General features: G+C 27.8%; 1 protein-coding gene across 1 annotated transcript in view; it reads right to left on the bottom strand.

Annotated features, from left to right (window-relative positions):
* LOC107449488 (adhesion molecule nephrin-like) overlaps positions 1-27,271 on the bottom strand; it is a 55,782-nt gene that overhangs the window by 12,069 nt on the left and 16,442 nt on the right. The window contains exons 2-9 of the mRNA XM_043046568.3: positions 16,813-16,863; positions 15,027-15,362; positions 13,633-13,743; positions 13,335-13,538; positions 8,836-9,126; positions 4,767-5,057; positions 1,522-1,818; positions 214-510 (exon numbers count right to left, since the gene is read on the bottom strand). Coding sequence (XP_042902502.3) covers positions 214-510; positions 1,522-1,818; positions 4,767-5,057; positions 8,836-9,126; positions 13,335-13,538; positions 13,633-13,743; positions 15,027-15,362; positions 16,813-16,863 — 1,878 coding nt within the window. The remainder of the gene's footprint in view (positions 1-213; positions 511-1,521; positions 1,819-4,766; positions 5,058-8,835; positions 9,127-13,334; positions 13,539-13,632; positions 13,744-15,026; positions 15,363-16,812; positions 16,864-27,271) is intronic.

Raw genomic sequence — 27,271 nt, 5'->3', positions numbered from 1 at the left:
AGGGGATGTTTATTCAAAGAAAGTGCGTTTTGGGTCTGATTTCGTAACTTAAAATATCGTCTGCACTAATTAATATGCCCTCAAATCATCAAGATTGAGTCCCAGAACGTGAAGATCCGGTTATTAGATTAAAAGTTATTCAGGGGGGTTATTCTATTTTTTGACACACACTGCATGCGTCAGAATTAAAAGGAAAAGAAATAAAATTCTTACTTATATGTTTTTCTGAGGAAGTCGTAGTAGTTGTTGTTAAAACAACGCTTTCACTCCTTCCTTTATTACTGTTGGAGTATATGACAAATACGAAATTTGAACCAGCTGGTAAATTTTTTATAAGAAAATTTGGATCTTTTGCAGTAGATATATTTGTAACTAAGTGTTCATCTTCCATGTTGTATATTTCAAGATGGTAAGATTTAGGTAGTACTAAGTCACCATTACTGCAGAATACATGAATAGAATTATTGGGACTTTTAAAAATAGTGCAATTGAGAAGTGGTGGAGGAGGACCTGAAAGATTAATTTGATTGTTATTACATTGATTGATATTCGTGTAAAATGATTTAATTGAATGATTTTAATTTTAAGCATTTTTCCAAAACCAAATAGAGATCTAAATTGGACTTATGATTTACAAAATTAATTAGCTGATAACAACAACAAAAAAACTTTTTCAGCAATTTCTTTTACAAATTATGATTTTCACCCGGAATTCCAAGTTTCAGTTCTATCATTTTCCAACAGATGGCGGTGAAAATTTATTTCTGCAGTTTTTCTTTGCATCTTCTTGTATCAAAAATTCGTTACCCAATACATAATTGTGGCTTATGGTGGACATTTTGAAACTATTGTTATAAGAAGTTTATTCAGTGAAAGATTACAAAAAATTGAGATCTAGTTTTTAGTTGTTTAATCTTTGATTTTGTGGTTTGATAATTGAGACTCAAGTAGTTAAAAAAAGTATGAACTATAAGAAGAAAGTCTGCAAAGATAAATTTATGCCTTGTCAGAAGTAAGAGAGAGTAAGTGTAATTCTTTCTAATGACTAAGATTGTGTTTTCATTACTTTAACGCATCTGTTTACTGGACGCAGTTTTACATAATGCTACCAACTACTCTTGTAACTTACTTGCATTTTGTTTACAAAGATGACAACCAAATTTTTTTTTAAATATTGTAATTTAGGAACCACATCATCTGATTTTCTGAACAATGCGATGCTAACAACAGTGAGAGACAGTTTCTGATCATTTAATTTTTAATGTTTTGCTGAGTGAGAGAGTTTTTAACGTTCTTAAAGTATCCTCTTAATATTTCAAGACTACTTCTTAATCAAATTGTATGCATTTATATTTTCTCTAGATAAAAAAAAACTATGTATTTAATTTTTTTCAGGGAAATTAATCACAGTATAATTCGGAAAAGTAAATTCTGTAAAAATAGTAAAGAATAAATGTAGGGCGTAAACATATACATTATTCGAAATAACCTATCAGGAAATCTATCAAAAAATTAGGCTACCTGAAGGCACAATATTATATATACAAGGCTTAACCATGTTTCCAATTGTGTTCTTTGCGTGACATTGTATTACTCCGTAATCTGTCACTGTCAACGGTTGATATTCGATGATGCTTTCAGCTCCTCGATCAGTTCGATGGCCGGAAGCACCAGGCAATTCCCTCCTCTTACTTCCATTAAATGTCCATGTAAAGTTCACTTCATTTGGGTCTGCATCTACAGAACAGGAAATGTTGCTCCTCCCATGTCGAGCGATTCCATATGTGCGAAGCTGTCTTGTACTGCAGACAGGAGAATCTATGTAAGGGTGCACTTCAATTATTAAAGTGGTAGATTGTAACTGCACGTACATGCTGAGTACTTAGGGATGGGACATTACTTGAAATGGAGGATAGTAATCTTTAATGATATAAGGGTGATATACACATATATTTTGTGTTTGTTAAAGAATTTATAATTCCATCCTACATGCAAAACCTAGCACATCTATAACAAAATGTTTGAAAAAATTTTCATCAAAGTTAACGAAAAATTGAAACTTTAAAAAAAAAATATTTAATAGAGTAATGGCATATATTTATAATTTAAAATTCAAGCTGGGATTAAATATGGCAAAGTTAAGTAGTTTGATGCATTAAAACATAGTTAAAAAATAATTATTTTAATTTTAAAAATAATTATTTTCCCATTATCTATGGATATGACAGACAAAATATCCTCTTAAATAAAAATTTTTTAACATACGCGAGTTTATCATGACAAAAATTTATCATTATGCTCCCCCTATGAAACAAATGTCAATACCACATTCGGATAAAACCTTAATCAGTCAATTTTATGAAAAATAAAAGGTGGAATTTAATAGAAAAATTACACGTAAGAAGAACAATAACATGAGATTTGGTAAAACATACATTGTTTAAAATGCTGAGATTTTGATACAAAAAAATTCGTTTAGGTTATTTTTCTTATTTTTTTAAAAGAAAAAATTGGCAAATAGCAAAGTATGTTGTGAGAAATTGACTTTTTCATCTATAAGAAAGATCATGATTAATTTCAGTTAAGAGTGTTGTTTTGTTTGGCAATTCAATCTGCCAACACTATGCAATTCCATGATATTTTAGAATGGATGAAACTTGTAAAAGTTCAAAGTAAGTATCTTCAAAACTTATGAATAATTTATCTTTATAAATTTTAACACTTAAGCAAAAATAATCTAAAGGCGTGATTTAAAAAGGAGATTTACATTTTATATAATTACTTAAGATGTTGACAACGTGATAAAAATATTAGCGAAAACACAAAATATTTTTGTTGTTTATCATTAGAAAAAAAATATTGATCTTAAATTGCAAACTCACTTAAATAAACTAATAAACTAATGATTTGATTATAAAAGGGAGTAACTTGTTAAAGGAAAAAATGTGGTATCAGAAAGCTCATAATAAGTTCTTAAGGAAGAAAGCAATTAATTTCAATAGATAATTAAATTTATTTCAGAAAACTGATTACTACAGAGATTTGTCATTACTGAACATTGGTATTGCATTAGAAAATAAGTACGGAATGAAAAATAAATAAATGAATTAAAACAAACTAAAACTCGCAAAGGTTTTTAACCGTATCTGTTTATAAAGTGTAATTATTTTAAATAACTCATTATTCAATACATCAATAAAGATATGGAGAGATACAGCAGCGATTAACTCAATGCATCAATAAATGCGTAAGCTATTTATTTCCAATTGGATATAATTTGAAAGAAGATTTGATTTAAAAATAAACTTAGAAAAATATTTTGGATAATTTCATAACTAAGACAACTTTTATAAACAATAAAATTTTAATATTATAATAAAAAAAATAACATGTTTAATTATAAGAGCTGTATATTTAAGAAAAAATTCTAATGTAGTAATATATATATATATATATATATATATATATATATATATATATATATATATATATATATATATATATATATATATATATATATATATATATATATATATATATATACAGTCGAACCCCGCTATAGTGAACACTCGGTTATAGTGGACTCAAATTGCATTTCTTTAAATATCTTTTTCAGTCCTCCATCTTTAAACTTGTAGGTGTTGGGACTGAAAATGAATGCATTCCTATAAAATGTGTCATATTACTCTCCTTTATGCTTATCACTTTTAACTATACTGTAATAAATGTCAAACAGATCATTTATCTTATACTCCCCCCTCCCTGACAAGCCTCGCTATATCTCTTTTCCCCAAGCTTCCTCTACAACTAGTTAACTTGGCCACCTGCTGAATTTTTGGAATTTTCTTATCTGTTCAAACCATATTCTTTACAAATCACCCCTTGACAATCAAGAAGGGGAACAATTTAACTCATTCTACAGATGCTCTCTTCATATTCTTACATTATCTATTTGAGACAAGATTTTTATTTCAAAAGCAGTGAAAATGGCAAATTCTCTAAAGAGAAAAGCGTTTTCGATAGAGGAAAAAGTTAAAATTGTAAAGCGTATTGATGATGGAACCAATCAATCGACACTGTGTAAGGAATTTTGCTTGTCAAAATCTACAGTTTCAAACATTTGGAAAAATCGAAGTGCAATTCTTGCGGCATACGACAAAAACATGGTTTCATCGAAAAAACTGCGTGGAGCTCAAAGAGAAAACGTAGGAGATGCTTTGTTAAGATGGTTCGAAATCTTGTTCAAAATGTAAAAATCTTGCATTCTTTGCACATTGTAGATAAGAAAATTGATGAACTCAATTTGAAATCAAATTGTGTTCAATCAAAAATCACAAATTTTTTTCATAAAAAGTGAAAATAAAACTAATATTTAGCGACGTAATTACTTTTTCCATCAATTTTTGCTTTATTATCTGATAATTAGTAAATAATTTTTTAAATAACTTATGCAAAATTGCAAAGCCAATTTTCAATCATTCAACTGTCTTATGCAAAAAATATTCTTCAAAAAATTTGGATATAGTGAACCATCGGTTATAGTGGACACATTACTGAGTCCGCAGACGGTTCACTATAGCGGGGTTCGACTGTATATATATATATATATATATATATATATATATATATATATATATTCCTTCTTCCTTTCTTTCTATATTCTTTTCCTTTCTAAAATTAATTAAATATACCCTACGACCAAGTTGATTTATTGTAAAGGCTGTGATAAAATAAATTGTTTGATATAAAGTTGATTGAATGCTTACATTGTATTCTTAGATAGATCTCTTCACTCTTTCCCTCACCAAAGGAATTTTCTCCAAGACATTGATACATTCCTCTATTTTTCTTGCTTACATTGTGCAACAAAAGCGAATGATTTTTTATCATGATTCCTTTGAGTGGTTCATGATACAGATCTTCTGACTGAAACTTCCATTTTATTTCAGAAATTGGTGGATTAGACTGAACATTGCATTCAAAATAAACGTCACTTCCTTCTCTAATGTGTTCATATTGAACATTTGTTCCAAAAACAAGTGAGAGGCGGGGTGCATCTAAAAATATATATATAATTCATTCAATTTAAATATTGAATTAATCACATTTTTTTTTATACTCAGAAGTTAAAGCTAAAATAATCTACATAAAATTTATGCAAACATGAAAATTGAATACGTGCTTTATTCTAAGTATAATTTTAAAAATCGTGTTGAAAGAACTTGGAAATTTATTTACTGACGATTGAAGAGTTATTTATTTTTTTGAATTTATTTTAGGAATGAATGTTTCAACATTTAAATTAAAAGTTGATTTTGAAACAATAGTATTCAAATATTTTAAAAGCTTTGTCTGACTGAAAACTCATAAAGATTTTACTTTATTCGGTAACTAACAAAGTATATTTCTTTGATCTAAAACATTTGCATTGGAAGTAAGTTTCGCAGAAGTGTATGTGATTTTTTCCTTTTAAATTCCATATCGATACATTTTTGTTACAATTCGCTTCTAACGTCAATGATTTCATTTGCTTATGTGTCTGAAGTATTTACTTAGAGCTAAAAGGAAAATGGCATCAAGTGCAGCATAAAATTTTGTTATCAATTCTTGATTTTGAGACACTGAATTAAAATACGTGCGCCTCATGCACATGCGCCTCAGTCACATCCCGATGACGTTAAAGGGAAGAAGTGGGCCCTGAATTCAAGAAGAGTTAGTTTCGGACCCCATATTGATAAGAATTTAAATTCCGTGTTTTTTTCTTCAACTTCTCTTTGTGCCTCCAATATTATTCGGGTATCTTTTAATAAGCAATAATATTGCTCTTTTTTAGAGCATTCCAAACACTTCGCCATGAAGATATAGAAATTAAGGTAATCACAAAAAAAAAGGAAAAGTATGAGTCAAATACAACTTTTAGATCTGAACGAATTTTTGCAATTAAATTTATAATCTGTCAAATCTAAGAAACTGGGCCATTTAACAAAAAAAAAAAAAATGCTTCGTTCTTAATCTTATTGGGATTGCACCTTGCGATATTTTTGTCAGGAATTTTCAACGGAGTCCTTTAAAAATACTTTAATATTAGTATTTTAAACTAAATGGAAAACGCCGAAGAATTTCAATTTGTGCTTTATTTGAAATATAAGTAAACCAAATGTAAGTAAACCATAAGTCATACCAAAGCAAATACTTATAATATATATATATATATATATATATATATATATATATATATATATATATATATATATATATATATATATATATATATATATATATATATATATATATATATATATATATATATATATATATATATATATATATATATATATATATATATATATATACATATATATATATATATATATATATATATTACGTGGAAGTACGATTAATGAGAAAATGAACAAAATATACAAATACAAATAATACAAACGAGGCAGCTGTACAAATATTCATCTTCGATAGCGATACCAATATTTTCACTACAAACCACTTTCAGGCATTTCTCGCAGATAGGAAAAGTCTTATTTTTCCTCACGTATGTATGAAAGATGCATTTCATTTGTTTAATAGAATATACTCTATCGTTGGAGGGAGGCACTCGAAAAGCTTATTTCTTCTGTTAGCTCACGAATATATTCTCGTCGTGTAATTGGGGTGCAAGCATTGCAATAAACAATGTCAAAGATTTCGTAGAAATGATGGACAGGGCATCAGTGAATTCTACATCATGCAGCACATTTCCTTAGTTATTGGTCTGCAACTTTATTAATGAGTGATTGTAACATCTTTGCGATGTGTCTTGAAAGGCATTCTTGTTTATACTACTCAGAATCAGAATATCTGCCGAATATTTAAGCACCATACCACGATAACAATTTAAATGACGAGAAATTTTTTCTCACAATTTATAAAATTTGCTCATCCAAAGATAATTACGTGAGAAAAATGTTTTTCTAAAAAATAAGGTATATAAATTTTCACATCATTTTAATGAATGTAATATTATTGGAAAGATGAATACTCTCAGAAAAATTGGTCAAATTGCATCTCGGAAATTAATTTTTAAAAAAATCGCAATGTTAGAATTTGTTTTTTTTTTTAGGAATTATTCGGTCAATTTCGTTTAATTTTCCTTTATTTAGTCTTCTAAAATTAAATTCTTTAAAGTTATGCAAAGATTTGCACACCTTACCGTTCAAATTATTTTGACTATAAATAAATAAAATGATGAAAAAAAAATAATAAAAAATATTAAGAAAGTATTTTTGAAGGGAATTATCTTTGGGCGAGTGAATTTTATAAACGTGATGAAAAAAAATCTTAGTTGCTTAAAAAAGCTATGGCTAAATACGCAAAAAGTAAAATTAAGATTAAGGAGTTCAAACTTTAGACAGCTCTTCTGACCAAACTATTGGTACCATATTTTCCAGAATGTGGTTACCCCTTCATAAAGAGTCTAAAGAATCCAAATACGTCTAAAAAGGTACGTACGTACTCAAAGAAAGTGAAGAAAAATTTTGTGTTTGATTTTGTAACATAGTGTGAAGTCACTAAATAAAAAATTTGTAGTCATCATAGAAAAACTTTTAAATTGAATCCAAATACGTGAAAATCAATTCATTAGATCCAAAGTTATTCAGGATGTTTCAGTTTTCTTTTTCTATTTGCACTGTGAAGCTTCAAGTTTTGCATATGTTGGTAAAAAAAATCCTGATAGTTGCGTTGATTTCAAATTTCAGATAAACGAGTGAAATTTGATTACACACGTCCTATGACTCAAACTTCCTCGAACATATGATTCAATCGAGGGTTCTTTACCCTTGGCCATAGTCATTCAAAAAGTGTGTTTGGATTTTAGATCTGTTGATAACATGAATTTCTTGCCTAACTTGCCAGGATTTTTCGCCGTGAAGTAAATCTGTATTGTGTTAAGCGTCAGTGCTTCTTTGAAAGTAGTATGAGATTCAAGATTTTTATACCAAAATTCTCAGCACCGATTCTGGTAGACGTTGGAAAATAAGGTTCCTATTGACCCAGAACTTCTGCACTTCTGGGACCCCTCTCTTTAAAACATGAATAATTTACTTCCCAATACATGTATTAACTCATTTCGGCTGACTTTTTTTTTGTGTATATTGAAGACATTCATAAAATTTTAGCAATTACATTGGAGAAAACATTTTCTGTTAAAAAATTAAATTACGCTAGTTTATTATTTTTTTTTATTTTTCTTAAACTTGAAAGGGATATTGACATATTTGACTTTTAAAAATATATTATTTTTCTACTTCAGCTTTTTCATGTGTTTCTATTATAGATAATAAACTCTTTTAATGAAATAAAAAAAAACAATCAATGCCATAAGAGACCTAGTATTAAATTAAATGATTTATTTACTGATATGGACAAAGATGCATGTCCGCTTCATTTCATGTTTTAAAAAAAGTATTATTTTTCATGCACGAAATTTTTTTGTGTCTTGATGAATCTAATTTAGCAATAAAAATAACCCATTTTTTAAAATTTTTACGTTTTGTCTAAAATGGGTTAATATGCAAACTTTTAGTATCCAATCTGTTTATAAGCAAAACAAAGAATTTAAAAATTAGAAAAGTGTTATGGATAAAAAATCAAAGCTTTAAATTATGACTGACCAAACATCTGCATCAAAGAAAAGCTACAAGAATTATTCCGACTTTCTCCTTCAACTACTAATAAAAGACAAAAATAATTTTTTTTAATGTATTTAATGTTTAGTTATAATTTTGTGCTGTAAAAAAATAACAAAATTAGTACAATAATGTTATGCAGAAAAATGCTTACATTGCACAAATAGTGTAAGGCTGTCTTGTAAGGCACTTTCAGGTAAATGAGGATTTTGAGCTTTGCATGTGATTTTCCTTCCATTGTCATCTGCTGAAACGTTCATTTGCATTATACTTATGGTTATATGATCATATAGGTGAGTAGATGAAGGAGAGACAGTATCGTTCTCTCGTAACCAAATTATTTCTGCCGGAGGCTTAGAACCTTCACTTCGGCAACTGATTTCTATTTCTTCACCATTTGTTAAGACCTCTAAATGAGTTGTTATTTTTACGTTCAGTGGCTTCACTAGTCAGAAATAAAAGCAGCTATGTTAGTAACATTGTTTTTTTACTTGTTTAAACAAAGTCTGGGTACAGTTAAATTATTGAAAAATATGATTGTTTAGATTGTAGACTATTTTTTGACACAAGTTTGCTTACACATTGATACTACTTATATATATATATATATATATATATATATATATATATATATATATATATATATATATATATATATATATATATATATATATATATATATATATATATATATATATATATATATATATATATATATATATATATATATATATATATATATATATATATATATATATATATATATATATATATGCTCTAAACTAAATTTTAAAGGAAACATTTTTCAAGTAATCTTAACCACATGTGCTATAAAGTGCTATTTAATAATAATTATACAATTCTAAAATAATTTCCTAGAGTTTTCTCACGGGATTTCTTATTTTATTAAGGGTTGTTGTTTCCATAGGTTTCAATCTATTTTTAAAGCATGATGTGAATTATTAATTGCGTGCACTTGTTTTATTCTGAAAAATGAATTAAGAAAAATAATTTTGACAAAGAAACAACATAAAAAGATGTGTTAAGTCTTCTTATATAACATCCCTCTCCCTAAATTTGAATTACCAGTTAAGAATTTTCAAAATTTTTAATTTGCGTGCAAAACATCCCTACGTGAGAAGCATTACGTATCATGAAGAGGCAAAAAATTGTAATATTAACATAGAAACAATAGATAAAAGTAATATAGAATGTAAAAAACACACTTTTGTTTAAAGGATAAAAATTTAACTCAGTTGAAATGATGAAAAGGAAAAAAGTGTTATAGTAGCTCTACTATTTAATTGAAGATTTTGGCCTTCATTCTGAATAGTTTTATTCGCTTATTTTTCTTCAGTTCAAATTTATTTGTTTAAAGTGCAGGATGAAAGTTTTTCCTGAAGAAATATTCTTCATTATAACACATTTCAAATAATTTTTTCATTCAAAATGGAAAATATTATTTATACTTTAAAAATATAAAAATGGTAAAGATATTAAATTTAAAAATATGAAAAATAATTGACAAATTTTGTTGTGGGAAAAATTTTCAATCTAAAATGAAAGTCTGCAGTATTGTATATCTTATTAAAGAAAATGACACAGTGCTCTTTTTTCTGAAGTTTAAGACTTTAGTATTTTCAGCGTAATGTTTGTTGGATAAGGGTCTGTAATCCTCAACAGTGCTGAATCTCAGATATAAAATAAAAAATTTATCAGTTGGTGGTGTTGATACAGACAAGAGAAAAAAGTTTACTTTCGCCACACTTTTGTTTCAGACATGTGTAGACGTTGAACTCATCTAAAGTTAAAAGTCAGATCTTCCGGAAGGCATTAATAAATTTAAAATGACTTTAACATTATATTTAAGAGAACAAAAATCAAATATTTTATTTTTAATTAAATTTCGAATTTGAGCACCTGAAAAATTTACTTCAATAATAGAATATTTCCCTTGAATATATTATTATACTATGCTGAATTATGAAAAACTATTATAATATTTCATTATATATTATTTGTCAATAATATAATATGAAAGAAATAATAACTATCAGTAAAATTCAATAAATGTTATTACTCTTTAAACATCTTGTATTTTCACTGTCATAATTATAAAATATTTCAATACTTAGAACATTATTATTAAAGCAAGAATCGACAGATCAAAATAAATAAAATTACTTTTTATAATAATAACAATGCATCAATCTGTTTCAAATCATCTGAAATATTATCATTAATTCAACTTAAAAATTATCATTTTTAAAAAATAAAACTGTAAAATTTTTAAACCACTAATCAATATCAATTACTTTTTCTTTCACAAATTATGTTGTTATATGGACTTAAAATTTTTAATAGAACAAAAGCATAGATTTAAAAATCTGTATCACGTAAAAAATAATAATAATAATTTTGAAGGTTAATTTGTTCTCATTCAGGATATTATTTTTCTCCCAAATCACCTATTATTTCCGATAATTGCACACCTTGAATAATCTTTAATACTCCATCCATTACGCCTTTAGAAGAATGCATTTAAAATGACAATCAACATTCCATTTGTCTTTCCAAAATATTTTTCTCTTTTATATTAAAAACAATTAAACACTAAATGGTAATCTTCTTAAAGGCACAGTATCATAATCGCACATGTTCTCTGGAAAAATCGCAATAGAGTGGGAAAAGCACATTTCTTTTACACGCATTGTAGTTTAAAATGTATTGATGTAGTCTTCATTCATACGATTGTGCTTTGGAAGCGCTTTTACTTTATAAATTTCCCAGTAAACGTGTTATAAATGTGATAAATAGCGATAGATTCTAGATTTTGTGTGACCATACATAATTCATTATGTACGGGATATTCCAAAATGTTTCGGAAAGCAATTGTAATTTGCAACAGAAGACAGCAGGATGTAAGATTCATTATAGACGTATTGTATGGTTCATGAGGTCGTAAATGTAATAATTTGTCGATTGCCCGAATTCAACAACATTTAACTAAATAATAAAGCTAAAATCTTTCCATACGGAAATTTTTGAAACGGGGGAAATGAAAGCAAAATCATAATTCGTCTTTGTAAAAAGTTAAACTTAAAAAAAAAATTTTTTTTTGAAGTTCATTATGAATATAAATAGTGATCATTCTTGGATACGCTAAAACTGAGGAAAAAATTAATATATTACAGCAAAAAAAAAAAAAAAACGTTATTACAAAATTAAAGACAGATTGGCCAATTGCAGTATTTAGTGAAATTTTTGAAGCATCATCATACGTTTTTTACCTAATTAAAAAATAATCAAATCGCGAAATCAATACTCTCTTTATCAGTGAAATATATCGTTTTAAAAAGACCAAGGGGGTAAGGACTAGCACCATCCCCAAGTTAAGCATATGTGGACAAGAGAGCCTTTTAAAGAAGGTTAAAGAAACAGATGGATTAAGCTCCAAAACAGGTATGTAAGACAATGATTAGTAAAATATGTGACAGTGAAATTTAAAAGAAAGGAAGAATATTTTGCCTGTTTGTAAAACGGACAAAAAGTTATCTTAAGTACATGCCATTTAACTGTTTTAGGAGCAAGAAACAACTGAAAACAGTTTAATGAATAAACATAATTTGTACATTTTTCAATGTCCCTCTGAGCTATAAAATGTATTTGTGAGCAAGTTAATTGCGAGTATTTATTATAATTATTTAATTTTTTACTACTATCAGAATACTCGGTAAGAGCTGTAAAATTAAAATAAATTATGACAATAAAATTATTTTCCAGCTTTATTTAAGCTCAATATTTGCCTGGATCTTTTTGGATAAATGTTCATTTCGTTAATAAAACGCGTGAAGCATTTGAAATATAACTAAAATTGTACTGTAAAAAGTGATTTTTCATTTTCTTCCATTAACTCTTTTTTGAATAAATAATTTCAAGACAAATACCAACTTCAAAAATGTATTAAAGTAACCATTGATAAATGTGATATTTATTTTTCTCGAATGGGAAAGTAAATCTTGAATAATTTCTTGCTCTATTAATTCGAATTTTATAAAAAACACAGGCATGTTTTATAGAAATTATCTTCATAAGTTTGGCCCTGAACCACAATATCTATTATAAAATTTAAATTGTGATGTTTTAAAAATTTAATCCCTGTTCATAAATATACTGAAATATTACAAGAATTGCAGTATGGTGGTTATTTTGGTTTGGAAGGATTGCATAAATGTTTGAAATAAAGACATAAATCGCATCTTAGTTATGAAAAATGTATGATGATATAATTATTTTTTTAAAACTATTCTTTAATTTCACAATGTCAGTATGCAGATATAAATTTTTAAGTAAAGTAGTAGACATTTCATGGCTGGATCCACTTCTGCAGAATTATTAAAGATTTTACATTCACTAAAAATTATGTTCGGAACAAGCATATTTTACTTTTTTAATAGTAACATGAAACAAATAAAAAAAAGTCTTGAAATCATAGACCATATAAATTAAAAATAATTAATTACAATTCATGAATATAAAGGAAAATTTATTATTGAAAGAATTTTTTTTTAAATTAAAAATTTATATGGAGGCAATAAATATTTAATTAATAATTCAAATATGTAAAAGTTTATAAAATGCGCACGTACTCACAATTCATGTTGAACATCACTGAAGAAAAAACTGGTGATGTAATATTATTGTTCATTGCGTGGCATGTTAGAATGGTTGATAAGTCTTCTCGTGTTAAAGAATCAATAACAACGATATTCATCACCATACCATTGTGATCAACGTATGTAGTGCTTTCTAATTCCCTTTGTTCCTTCTTCCAAAAAACGCGAGGTGTCGGTCTGCCTAAAGAAAATATATAAAGATACTCAATATAAAGTATTTAGATATACTGAATATCTTTAAAACAATATAATTTTACTTCTTAAAAGGGATATACCTCCAGTTGCTTCACAAATGAGAGTTAGCTTTTGACCTTCTGAAAAAGGTCCAATTACTCCAGAATAGGTAATATTTCTTTCACCTCTTATTCTTACATACTTAACAGGAACTAAAAAAAACAACATAGATTTCATTTTGAATTACATATTAAGTGAATATTACAGTGATTTTTTAGAAAAATGGGTTCAACATTGGACTAGATTCGCTCATACCAGTGTATGAACATGTATCTTGTATCATAATACAAAATGAATCGGCTGCAATCTAAATACATTGTTAAAAGGAACAATGTTATCGTGTTATGCAGTCAATAAGTAGGATAATGTGCTTAAATTTGGCACTATGTTAATTTTGCTGTACATTATTACGGATTAACATGCTCAAAAATTTCTAGACATGTAGAAAAGCATGTTAGATGAAGATTAAAATTTTTCACAATTCTAAAATCTAAAAAATTATAAAAAAAAAATTCATTTCACTTATTCAATTTTGCTCAAATGCCTATCTGTGTTTTTGCAGCACATCTCCGCTCACGTTATTTAAATTACCCTAAGATTTATGTGTTATTTTATATAAAACATAATCATGAAATACCTGTTAAAAAACTGCAGCAGCTTGAAATGTTTTTTAATCCTTTGTTACAGTCTCAAGTAAGCAAAATAGTTTAAACACCTATACTCTATACCACTGGTCTCCTACTTCCGGGCAGCGGACTGGTACCAGTCCATGGATCAAAGGATAACCGGCCGTCCAAGGAACATTAAATTATTTTCATTTCATTTACTGTGGTGCATTTCTCTCGGGTGTGTACGACTTTCTATGGACGAGAGGTTAACCGAGAGCTGAGAGTTGTCAACTTAAGTCTCATCAATACCCAGCCTTGAAATTGTGTTTTATTTTGTAAGCATATTTATAGATGTTTAAATTAAAGAAAGTAAATCAAAACAATCTAAAATATAAACAATCAAGAACCTCCTTCAACCGCCGTGGTAAAAGTATCAAACGTTGACCAGTCCGGGGAGATAAAAAGGTTAGGGTACACTGTGTTCTCACTGTTTAACTCAGTAAGCAACGTGCTTCATCTCAGAAACATTCAGATAAAAATCTTTCTATCTATGTTAAAAAAGCATATAAACAAATAAATCTATTCTTAGCACCCTTTAATTAAATTAAATAATTTTATGACCATTATGACGCTTTGGCTGCGCATTGAGTTACTTGCATCAAAAAATTATGCTTTATAAAATTTTTGACTACCTTAAATAAACAATTTAATTACCGTATATCTAAACCTTGAATTCGACCAAACCGTTATCAAACCTTTCAACTGCCGTACATGCAACCTCCAAATCATTCCATGGCATCAAAGTGAAATAGTTTCCTTTAACTTACCAATAACATTGAGCTTTACTATTCGGTTTATCGTTCGGCCTCTTTTATAGTCTATTCGGCATCTGTACTCTCCTTCATCATCGTCCTTAAGTGGGTTTATTCTTAGATGAGCGGTGGCATGCTTTGTCACGTTGAAATAAGCTCTGGAACCAAAGATCTTACTTGAATAATGTTTGGCTTCAATGGTGTTAGTTCTGATGTCCAGGGTATAGATTGGATTGGGAAAGTCTAATTTATACCACAGAACTAATTTTACTCCATCTTCATTAGAATCTTGGCTTAAATTGCAAGGGAGATGAATTGATGATCCTATTAAGGCAGATAATTCTGTGTAATCTGTAAGTGCAAAAATTCAAAATATAACTAAATTTATTCAATGTTTCGATGGTGGACTTCAAAATAACAATCACAATAATATGAGTTTCATAATTTAATGTTCAGCGCATCACTTACAACCAAATACTTAAGATTTCTTTTTATTACCGTTGCATCACCCTCCCTTATTTAGCTTATTCTAGTATATCACCCGTTTTCTATTTTCTGGAAAATTTATTTTGTTTTCCGTCATTTTTTTTAACATTTCAGTGGCATTAATACTAAACAAGCCTGATTTTACTTGAAAACATAAATTAGTATTTCGCCACGTCATAACGTCGTATCCTAATTTAGGAGGTATGCAAAAAAATTATGTGTCATCAATTTGTTCCTTTTTCCCCCCTTTTAAGGCCAATCCCTCCGACATAGGGGAAAATACCCAAGCACAATTGATAAAAAAAAGTGCTGAATATCTTATTTTTAATATGTTGATATACATACTTATTTTGTAGTATCTGATTTACATATTATCTTTATACATTATTTTGTAAAAAAAGTTTCTTAGTTAATGAAAGAATTGTTTTAATGAAAATTACTATATAATTTTTGAAATGTGAGCTCATGACAATCCTAAAATTACATAAACGTAAGTCTGAATCAAAAATTTCAAAGAGAATCCATTTATAGAAGAACAACAATTAATGAAAAAGCAAATTGGAAGAATATTTTCAGTGAAACGAATAAAAAATTATAACTCATTAGGAAAATAAATGCAAGTTCGAGATTTAGAAGATATTTTAAACAAGGTATTAAAGTATTAGGAAATTTAAATTATTTTAGTAAGTTCCAAATTTTAGTGCAGGCGTAAAATAGTGCATGCACGATAAATTTACGGAACAAATATCCCTCAAATTTTTGTTTTATTGTAAAAGATGGTATTCGGTATGTAAAAGATGGTTATTCGGTATGTTCCTTACTTAAAAAAACATTATTTAGAAGTAATTAATTAAACTGAAAGAGAATTTCAGCATTTATTCTATTTAATCAAAAACACTTGAGTGTTTTTTTTCCAATCTTTCAAATGAGTTTTTACAAATGCAAGATGAAATTTGGTGTAACTTTAATTTCTATTATTATAGAACTAAAAAAAAGCACGCCCTGAATATTTTATTTTTAATATGTTGAAACAGTTTTCATGGAAGAAATTATCTAGGATTCCTTTTAAAATAATGTAGATTGGAAGTATTCTACTGCATGAATTGTACAGTTGTTCTGATAAATAAGTTTGAAATTTTGCTTGTGACTGTTGAATATCTGCAAATGATTTTAATCATAAATTTGTTTCCATTCTCAAGTTCGTCATTCATTCTTATTATGTTCAATAACACAAGTATACTTTAATTTTTAGTATCAATTAAATAAAACATTGATAGTGATTTAAGTTAAAAAAATTGAAGTAAAAATAACTTACCTGAGGAGTCTTTAGCTGTACTTATAGCCTTTATTTTTATTCCAGGAATACCTGAAATAAATATGTATAATCCTTTTGGAAAAATAAAGTATTTTATAGAATCTGAAATTGAAAAAGTTATGGTCAAGTGTCATAAAAAATATGTCATGATCAACTCTTGAAAGACAAAGAATTTCTAATACTTGCTTATGAATCTGAATTTATGACAAATTATTAGCAAATCCTGTAAATTAAAAAAAAAATAAAGCAAAGTATCAAACGAATGAATGGGTTATGCTGTTTTATATGTTATATATAAAAGATGGCACTCTTGGTACCATAAGAGCTATTGGGGGCTTAAGGCCACAATAGCATTTTCCAGAAAGGATACTTTTTCCGTTTTTACGTGAAGTTTCTGTTTAAATGAATATTTTTCAGCTTAAAAAATAAATGATAAATTGAATTTTGAATTTTTCGTTGCTTCTCTGCATGTGCACAAAAAAATTTCGAGAGCATTTTAATTGCAGCTTCAAGTCAGCCCCAATCATAACTCAAATATATAGTTTTGTTGAAAGTTTAACGGTATAGTTTTTTTGAAAGAAAAAAAAAGCAGCATACTTAATTTTTCAGCTTAGGTGACTCTTTAGGGGAGAACAAAACTAGAAGAACCACAGTAAGCGAAAGAAAAAATAAATGAAAAACAGAACACGAAAAGCAAAAGTAGTCTTTATTTTTCCATCTTTCGTTGTCAATGTTTAACTACTAGAACTCTCGCTCACTTTTTTTTTCTCACTCACGTCTCGCAAGTCTTCAAAATGGGCGCCTATTTTTGATCGCTTGAAACATGTCAACTGTTATTTCCTATTAGCATGTTTTTAAAGTAAATAAATAAATAAGTATTATCTTTTCACCTCGATCTATTTATTTAAGCGAATAAAATGTTTGTGATTTAGCTCGAAAGTGCTTTGCTACGCGCTAACGAACGGATTTTTTTTTCTTCATGAGATAAACATTGCAATTTTAAACAATTTATCTTAAAGATAAGACGATAAAGTAAAATCTTCATGCTCAATTATTACTCTAAATATTTAAATTTGACCTAATTACATATTTATCAGCTTAACTCATACGAGGGGAATGATAAAACATCCATCTTAGTGATATCCACATATATCTTTATGATCGGTTTCAAAAAGTGCTCGTGTAAAGAATATTATAATATAACAAATGCTTTCGGTACGAGGTCTCAAAAAATCATTTAATAAACTAAAACCTTCATTCTACTAAATTGATTCTTAAAAAATCAAAAAGTGATGTAGCAATTATCATAATAGTTTATACTAACTATTAAAATTTTATATTTTTACGATACTTTTGTTTTAACTTATACCAGTACAAACATTTCTCTTCTTCTTCCATCTTTATAAGTTAAGATTCAATTGTGTTGGGTTTTAATAAGTTAATAAATGCCTGTGCAGGGCATAGAATTTAATATTCTATATATATATATATATATATATGAATAAAATATTAAATTCAATGGTGGCTTCCCTTCCGCTTTATAATGGAGGAAAGGAACTGATGGAAAAGAACAAAATTCCTTCCGATTAAATAGCTTTCTCGTGAATAATGAGCCTTGTCACCAAGTTCGATAGCTCACTTTTCTGACTTCTCAATGGGTGATCATCATTCAACTCTTTAAGTCGAACTCAACAGAAAATTAGAACTTCTCAAGAGAGTAAGAGATCAGAGTTTCTCTATCTTTTTCTCCGGAATTCCCAACAAATCCTTGGATATCGAGAAATCTTTTTAGGCGGAAAACACGGCTTAAAAGTTCGCCATGGAAAGCCAGCATGGAACTCATTGTTAAATTAATTACTGAGAGCTAAAGATTTTTCCGGTTCTGTTTACGGGTCGATAAACCGGTCCTGTATCCACGAGCGGAGCCAACCTTCAAATAAATTATTTTGCTTGAAGGAAGAGGATAAAGATTGTGGGTAGTGGAAAATAAGAAAGATAATGACGAGGGGGTTGCATTTGTGGTTGCTAAATCATGCGGAAAAACAGCTTTGTCTTAAGGGCATGCTTTTAATCGGGTAATAAAACTAATTCATAAGATGGTATCATTATGGGTCTGTTGTTTTGTAAGATATAAATGAATATTAAAACTTCTTACAATATCGTAGAAAGCATATGTTTTGCATTTAAAATATATATAATTGATTAGGAAAAATTATCCAAACTTGTATGAGTTATTGATCGTATTTTTACTTATTGGAGACATTAAATCGATATATTTATACACTCATATTCCCTGGAAGAATGTTTTTTAAAATCAATTTGAATTTATATTTCTTTTAATAATCAACTAATAGGCCCTTTCAATGTTTTAATTTATTCATTTATTTTTGTTAGAATGACTTACTGGTACAGAGTTCCAAAATTAAACTTTATCTATCCACATTTAATTTAGATTGGACTTTAGTATTTTGTTATGAAGTTATTTATATAGCAAATATGGTTCTCGGTAGGCTCTTTAAAAACATTTAATTTTAAAACCTTAAATCTCCAACTTCGACTAGTAAAAGTTTGTGTGAGCGTGTGGATATTTAATAAAAAATACCTAAAACAGTTTGGGAAAGTCAGTATTTTATTTCTAAAACGTGGCTTTGTGATTAGTCTGAAATTTAAATGGATTGTTCACGATCTACCTCAACAATTTTTAAATACTGAAGAGCTTCAGATTCATTAGCAACGGGGATAACAGTATCTTACATATCTTTGGCAATAAATGCCTTGAAAAATTGCATGTATGCAACGCATTGAAGTTGAAAGACAGTTACTAAGACATAATGGCACGTATGAATTAATATTGATTCCTATTTGTTTTTTATTTAGTCATTTATTGGTTTAGCGTACAGTTGCAGGCTTGTGTGCTCAAAAAAGGCTTATAAACCTTTGTCAAGTAAAAGCATGATGGCACAATTCATAGAAGGATAACCTCCAAATTTCGGACCCATACCTAGGTCATGGAAGATCCTGAACCGTACAGTCCGAAGTCTGGCTACTAGTCCATCCCAGCCACAACCAGGGAACAGGTCAAGTCAACAAGTATTTATTGAAATTTACAGAGTTACAAAGAAAAATAATGCATAGTTGTATAATACATTTTAAACAGATGTATGAGTGCATATATAAACGTAATTTTGAGAAAATTGTATAAAAGAGAGGTTATGATTATTTACATTTAAGATTTATAAGATGATTGAAAACATGCAAGTATTCTGTTGATGTAAAGAGAAATGAAAAATAAGAAAGGAAAATAGTAAATAACAATATAAAAGACAGCTTAGAGTAAGTGAGAAAAGCATACCGTAGTATCATTAACGTAGATTAACGTTAACAAAATTTAGAAAATATGTACAATTATAGTGTGGCTGCAATGTGCAAAACATTGTCATTTGAGTAAGACTAAGCATTTAGGTGAGGATTAAGGATACGTTAATTTATAGAAATTTTGAGAATTAACAAAAATACAGAAAACTAATGTTTAGATTAGTATTCTTTAATAGTCAGGCACGCTAACCACTCGGCCACCTGGCCAGCAATTGTTGATTATATTCATTGTTGATTTGTATTTGTATTATGTATTTAGGCATTTCGCGTTTCTTAAGCTTGCAGTGAATTTCTATTGAAGTAACAGTTTCGGAAAATTCTCTAATTAGTTCTGTCTTAAACACGTCTTAGTTATTTCAATTTATTTTCAAAAGCAAAAATGATTTTGCAGTCCTGCAAATTAAATATTTAACAAAAGACAATTTCGTAGAATAGCGCAGCAAATAAATCAGAATCTTTCTCAACATCTCGAAAAAAAGAAATTTTAATGTATAAAACTTTTCCCCCGAAATTTTTCTTCAATTTAGAAAATAATTAAATCAAGTAGTTTAAACTTCATACTTCAATTAAAAAAACACAATACTCTTAAAAAAATACAATAAAGTTCGATAACCCTCGAGCGTTGGAATTTTGACTTACTTGACTTGGATGGAATATTGCGGGATTATTAATTTCACTTTAATTTTTATCCTCCAATTAAAATTATCAAATTAAAAATAATTTAGCACAATATCTGAAATAAATTATGCTAAAGAGAGACCAGATAATTTTTTTACAGATATGGTTGGTTTTCAAAATCAAAATCATTAGGAAATGCAGCAAATTTTTTTCCCGATGTTCTATCAAATTCATTGAACGCTAGTATAAAATTTATAGTTTTGCCCGCTTGAATAGTTTCGAACGTTAAGGAATTGACGATTAGTGGGATTACTTCCAATTTTAAAGTTATGATAAGTGTGAAATTTTCAAACTTTTTCAAGAATTAACAATTTTAAATTTTAGAGAAAATTAGAAGTCATACAATTCTAAATTACATCTTGCAGAAACGCGATACAATAACAAATCAAATGGTGCTAAATTGTATGAAATTTTAAAAAAATTTGAATTCGAAAGCAATGAAATTTTGCCTATTTAAGTATTGAGTGCAGCCCATTTACCTTTCCAAAAATAAAAACACCAGAGTATTTTAGCAACAGTATAACATTGTCGTCTTGACGAAATATTTGTTCTAATAACTTTAATAATAGTAATTTTAATAATAACTTTAGTCTTTCAAATAATATAATACGTCTAATAAATATAATACGTAATAATATGAATATAAAACGTCTTTTTGATTGCCCCTTTGGATTCGACGCTGATAACATTAACTTCCGAGAAGAACGAAACTTTTCGAATCCTATTTATTTTCTTTATATCTTCAAGCACAAGAATCACAGGAGAATATGGTTTATAGAAACGTTTTAAGAGGAAGTTATACCACGTGAGAAACTTTTCGTTACGAATTCTCTTTTAGCCCCTTTACAGATCTACAACTGTAAAAATTTAAAGTATGGAAAAAGTCACTTCAGACAAACTTAGAGTAGGCCACGTCACCTCGAATACTGAAAAGAAATTGTTAAATTATTCATATGAAAATATATAATGAGAAGATAACTGAGGATTACGCAATGAGGAAGCTCTCTTCCATTAATTAATTTGCATTTTGATGTTTTGAATTTTTTTTCACCCATTGAAACTTCGGACTTACTCTAGAATTTCCTGAACTCTCTTTTTTTACATTAGTAAACGCGATGAATGAGAATTCAGCATGAAAAATTTCTTCCGTGTTATGGCGCTCCTCTTAAAGAGAATAACAAACTTGATCGCTTTTTTTTAAAAGTTATTTACAAAGTTTGCTTGCTCTTAGCACCATGTCTAAGGAGATGCATGACAATATAACAAACAATGGGTTTGTTAGTAACATTTTCTTTTTTTCAGATTTGGAAGATCTAAGTATTTATAATCTGGAGCTTTATGAACTCGGAATTTTGATTGTTACATAAAAAATAAATGAATTGTATGTCTGTAGAATATTGTTTTGAGAAGTAATATTGAAGAAGATGAAGAGGAAAATAAAATTCTAGATTCAAGTGCAAGTGAATAAAAAAAGATAAAATGAAAGCCCTATTATAAAATCGAAAAAGAGAGATAAATTTTGAGCTGAACGAACTGAAAAAGATGGCAACATTTTTGTAAAAATATCATGAACGTGTGCACTTTGCTCCTCCTGACGTATTTTAAAAACTATTCTTAAAAAATATTTAGAATATCTCCTCAATATATGATCATTTTGTGCTTTAAAGAATTTGAATTAGTAATATATTTCCCAAAAAAATATTTTGCATTTTTATGAATTAAGTGGATACCATTTTGTTTTGACCGAAGGTAAGTACGGGAAAAAGATAAACCTATCTTGACCACAATCAGCAATCACTGAAATTGTTATCCTATAATATTTTTGTCAAAATAACAAAGTTTGTTTGTTAAAGTAACAGTACTTATCTGCTTATAAAACATGCATTCGTTTTTAAATAAGTGTATTTCTCTGCAAAATAAACGGATTTATATTGACATACCAGCTGACAGTTTTTTCTTTAAATTTAACGGATTTCTTTTACAGTGTGAAAGGGTTAACCATTCATTAATGTGTGATAAAAAAAATCGACATAACACCATAGACACTATAGTTGGAACAGACTTTAAAATTGCCAGAAGGTACATCTCAAATTCCTTTTCATGAGATTAAAAAGAATAAGGAATAATAAGGAATGAATACGAAAACATGATATAAAGAATTGCAAATGCTTTCAGTCTTAAAAACTATCTGAATCCAAAGAATATAAAAAAAACTGAAAAAAAAAATAAAAATAATGATTTGAAATATAGAAAATTAACTTCAGTATCAAATGAGTTTTATATTTTACTTTAAAACCCTTTCATTAGAGTAGATGCTAAAAAAAATTTTTTTGTCTAATAAAAAGTATATTTTTTATAATGAATATTTATCCAATGCGAAATAAAAATAAAAACAATACATTTTATCAATCAGTAAAAAAAGCTATTTGAGTTTGATTTTAAATCTTCATATACAAATAGTTTTTATCAGTTAAGTATAAGGGTTTTACATTAATTAATTTTGAACATCTTTATAAATAATCTTCTTTTATTCTTCAGAGTTTTTGTAGTATTTCCGTTTACAAATAAGCTTGAAAAGAAAGTCATTAATTACTGTATCTTGTTGTAGGTTTTTATTTTTTATTCCTGCTAAAAAATAATGTTTGTCAGCCAATGAATTACAATGTGCAAAGAAGCATAAGAATTTATCCTTGTTGGTAACAATAAAGAAGATTTATTCATCTTGGCGTATTTCTTTTTACCTTTTTTTCTTAAGTGTTATTTCAAAACGTTAGATACATGTCGCAAATAATTATTTCTTACATGAATAAAAAGTATTTATTAACTTTTTTGAGGTTAATATTGTTCTCTTTTATGAAAACCGCACTTTTTTATGAAAACATAGTTCATTATGATTAACGCTAATTTTAGTAGAATGGTTATGGCTGAAAAATGCGAGATTTTTTTTTTGTTTAATTTTCGCTTGAGGTTATTATATTTATGAAAATACAAATTAACAAGACAGTTCATAAAACTTCCACATTATGTTGTATACATTTGTATCAAAATATGTTACTCTGTTCAAGAAAATTGCATAAAGTGCAACCCAAATAAAATTTTTAAATCAGTGTTTTACTAGATTAATATATAAATAAATCTATTCCTCTATTAAATGGAATTTTAAATTAAATTGAATTTTTTTAAAGTAAAAAGAAATAAAAAATGGATTTAAATGTTTATTTAGTGTTCGCATATTCCTTATTTTGCAGCCACGCATTTTTTTAAAATAATGTTTTATTTTCAAAACCTTTAAAATTTGTAATAAAAATGTTAATCAAATTTAGCAAATTGATGTGAAATCTCTATGAAAGAGATAGAATTTCCGTCAATTACTCGTTAAAGCAAACCTTGAAGCTTAGGGTTTAAGTTAGAAAATAGTGTTATTTAATATAATTTTGCACTGCGTTCTAATCTATTTTTAAATTCAAAGGAATTAATATGGATATTTTTCTACTTATTAGACGGAAATTCCGTTTTTTTTAAAGATTTATGTAAAAATAAATATTTTACTTTTTTTCTCTCAAAACACTTGGTTTTCTAGTTCTATGTAGAAGACCAGAAGAAAAGGCTGGCACTTTTTTTTAATTATGTGCATTCGCTCAATGTGTCAGTGTTATTTATGATAGTTAGGATTTTCTTAACTCTGAAAATTAGTTTAAAGCTCTAAAATCTACTTTAAGTTTTCTAAGTGCGTGAATTTAAAATGGCACTTAACTATTTCCAATTTTGTTCTTGTTTGTAACTCTGTTCAGTGTCAGGGAAAGGTTTAGATTGGTTTGTTTCGTAAAATCGCTCTCTTACTAAACTAATATAAATAAGTCTATAAATTAAGATGTAGAAAAGAATGAAGTAATGGACCCACCGTATTTATATTGTTGTTATAATACGGTAGCCGAGCAATTATGCATAAGATGATATGAATCTGTGAATAGTGTGAAACTGTGAACCTTATGCATAAGATGATAGTGGATAGTGAATAGAATCTGTGAATAGTGGATAAACATCATATTCATGAATAAAATTTTATTTCATTTGTGAAATGTATAATTTATGCTGTTCAATGCAAAAACTGTGGAGTAATATCTCTCTGAACTCGATGTTGAACAACTTAAAATATTATGTGAAGAAACACTTTTTTTTTAAATTAGCACCAAATTGAGCTTCCATACATTTATAGGGTTCAAATATATCTATTATTATAATGGAAGAAGCTTACAAAAAGCTCACGTGCTTTTGCATAATATGTTAAATATTTTCGTATCCGGAAACACCAATGTTAGTGTTCAATAGAATGGAAATTGGCGCGAGTTCGATATAAATATATTGTAAGTTAAGTCAAGTTATGTCGAGTAAGTTAAGTTATGTCGAGTAAAAATATTTTTGATATTTCATTACGCCAAGATATGCCTTTGATTTTACATCATTTTAGTGCAAAGAAGCTTACCACCATTTTTGGCGTTCAGATACACTAAATTTAAATTCAGTGTTAAAATAAATAAACTCTGTTTAGAAAAATAAAAGCAAATATATGACGTACACATTTTTTTAAAAAAAGTTCATTTTTTAGTTTCATTATAATTTGTACTCGTGTTGCTTGATAAGAGCGTACAATACGGAGATTTCCCACCTATGCGTCAGATTCCGTACGCTCTCGTGCGTAATATTTAAAACAACTATGCATGCTCGCGTTTATTTTAGGTACTACGTATCTCTACGTTATGTTGACAAGATTAACGCGATAAAAACAAAGCTACAAGCACGCTGTTTATGGCTGTTTTAAATTTACACGCAGTTTAGGTGAACTGTCGGTTTACAAATTTCATTCTTTTATTTGTAATTTTTATAAAGGACATCTTACGTTTGAGTAATACTTATGAATCTAAATTGTTTCCCGCAGAAATTCATGTTTAATAGATTCATATTTTAATCGTTACAAGCAAAATCAAAATTGTACGTTTAATGAAAACTTCAATATAATATGTTCAAAATGATTAAAATGTCTCCGAAATGATATACATGAAAATAATAAGTTCATCAAATGGCAGGCTCCATTTTTAAAATGATGTATAGAAAATTGATCATGCAGGTTATTTTTCGAAGACTGCTAAATATTGCTGCAAAGAAAACAAATTACTAGATATAGGCTGTTTTGAAAATAATTTGCATTTCTTAATTTGCTGCATATTTTTGAGAAGGTTAGTCTCGCTGATTTGTTTAATTTATTTATTTACTGATTTATTTATTTATTTACTGATTTATTTATTTATTAACTGAGCTGATTTATTTATTTATTAACTGAACTGATTTATTTAATTTCACTTTAGTTTCCTTTTATTTATTTTCATTCAAAGACATTTCTTAATGTACTGTCGTTAATTGTTCCAATTTGCATTTTCATTTGGGAGAATAATTAATTCTAAAATTTAAGGAATATGATATCATTCAGATTATTTACTGAAGCACATAGAGATATATAATGCAATTTGCCTCTGCTTCAATAAAGAAATTCTAAGGCGAAAGGCAACCTTTCAGGAGGCAGTAAATGTGTATTTTTATTTTATATAATCTGATATGATTCGCTCTTGGCATTTAGAAAGCTTAAAAATCTTACATTTTCTCTCCGTCAATGTGAACTAAGATACTTTAATGAGCAAAATTTATTTGAAATAATACTTACTAAGCTTAAAGTTTTAGCACAATTATAAATATATTTGCATACCTATATCTAAGTTCATTTTTCGAAATTATGCTAAAAATCTGTTCACCTTTAGGAAGAGAGAAGCGATAATATTTTTTTTGTCAGAAATACATTTTGAAAAGAAATCTAATCACTCTCTCTGCGCAAAATAAATGATATTTTTTAAACCACCCAGGCGCACATTAGAGAACGTCAACCCTTATCATCTCTGATAGGTACAGAAAGTGACACATTACAATCCTTTTTTTTTCTCCTCTTGCTAAATCAACTTACCCAGATTTCTCTTCACCAGGCATTTTTTTTTCTGAAACAAGGAAAACTCTAATGAGGCTTATAAAGCTATTAGGAGTACATTTTGCGATAAGATTTTTACTTGGAAGCTTTACAAGTAAATAAAAGGACTGAACCATTTTTTTTTCTCCAGAAACACTAATAGATGAGATGATAGTTAAGAAAAGGACATTGCCTTACTTAAAAGTTTCTCATTCAATTTTTGTTGTTTGAACAAAGTTACTTAAAATATGTGTCATAGAAAGTATAATATTCTTTATTAATTGAATTCAAACTATAAAATTTGTGGTGTAATTTTTATCTGAATTCTGTGCTGAAAAACTCTATAAATTATATGTTATTTCAAGCTTATATCGAATCGATCTTTCATAGGCACGT

This window comes from Parasteatoda tepidariorum, chromosome 7 (genome assembly GCF_982258835.1).
Source record: "Parasteatoda tepidariorum strain Cologne lab strain chromosome 7, Ptep-v5.0, whole genome shotgun sequence".
Lineage (NCBI taxonomy): Eukaryota > Metazoa > Arthropoda > Arachnida > Araneae > Theridiidae > Parasteatoda > Parasteatoda tepidariorum.
Note: the sequence above shows the minus strand (reverse complement) of the source record. Positions and strands in the feature narration are given on the sequence as shown.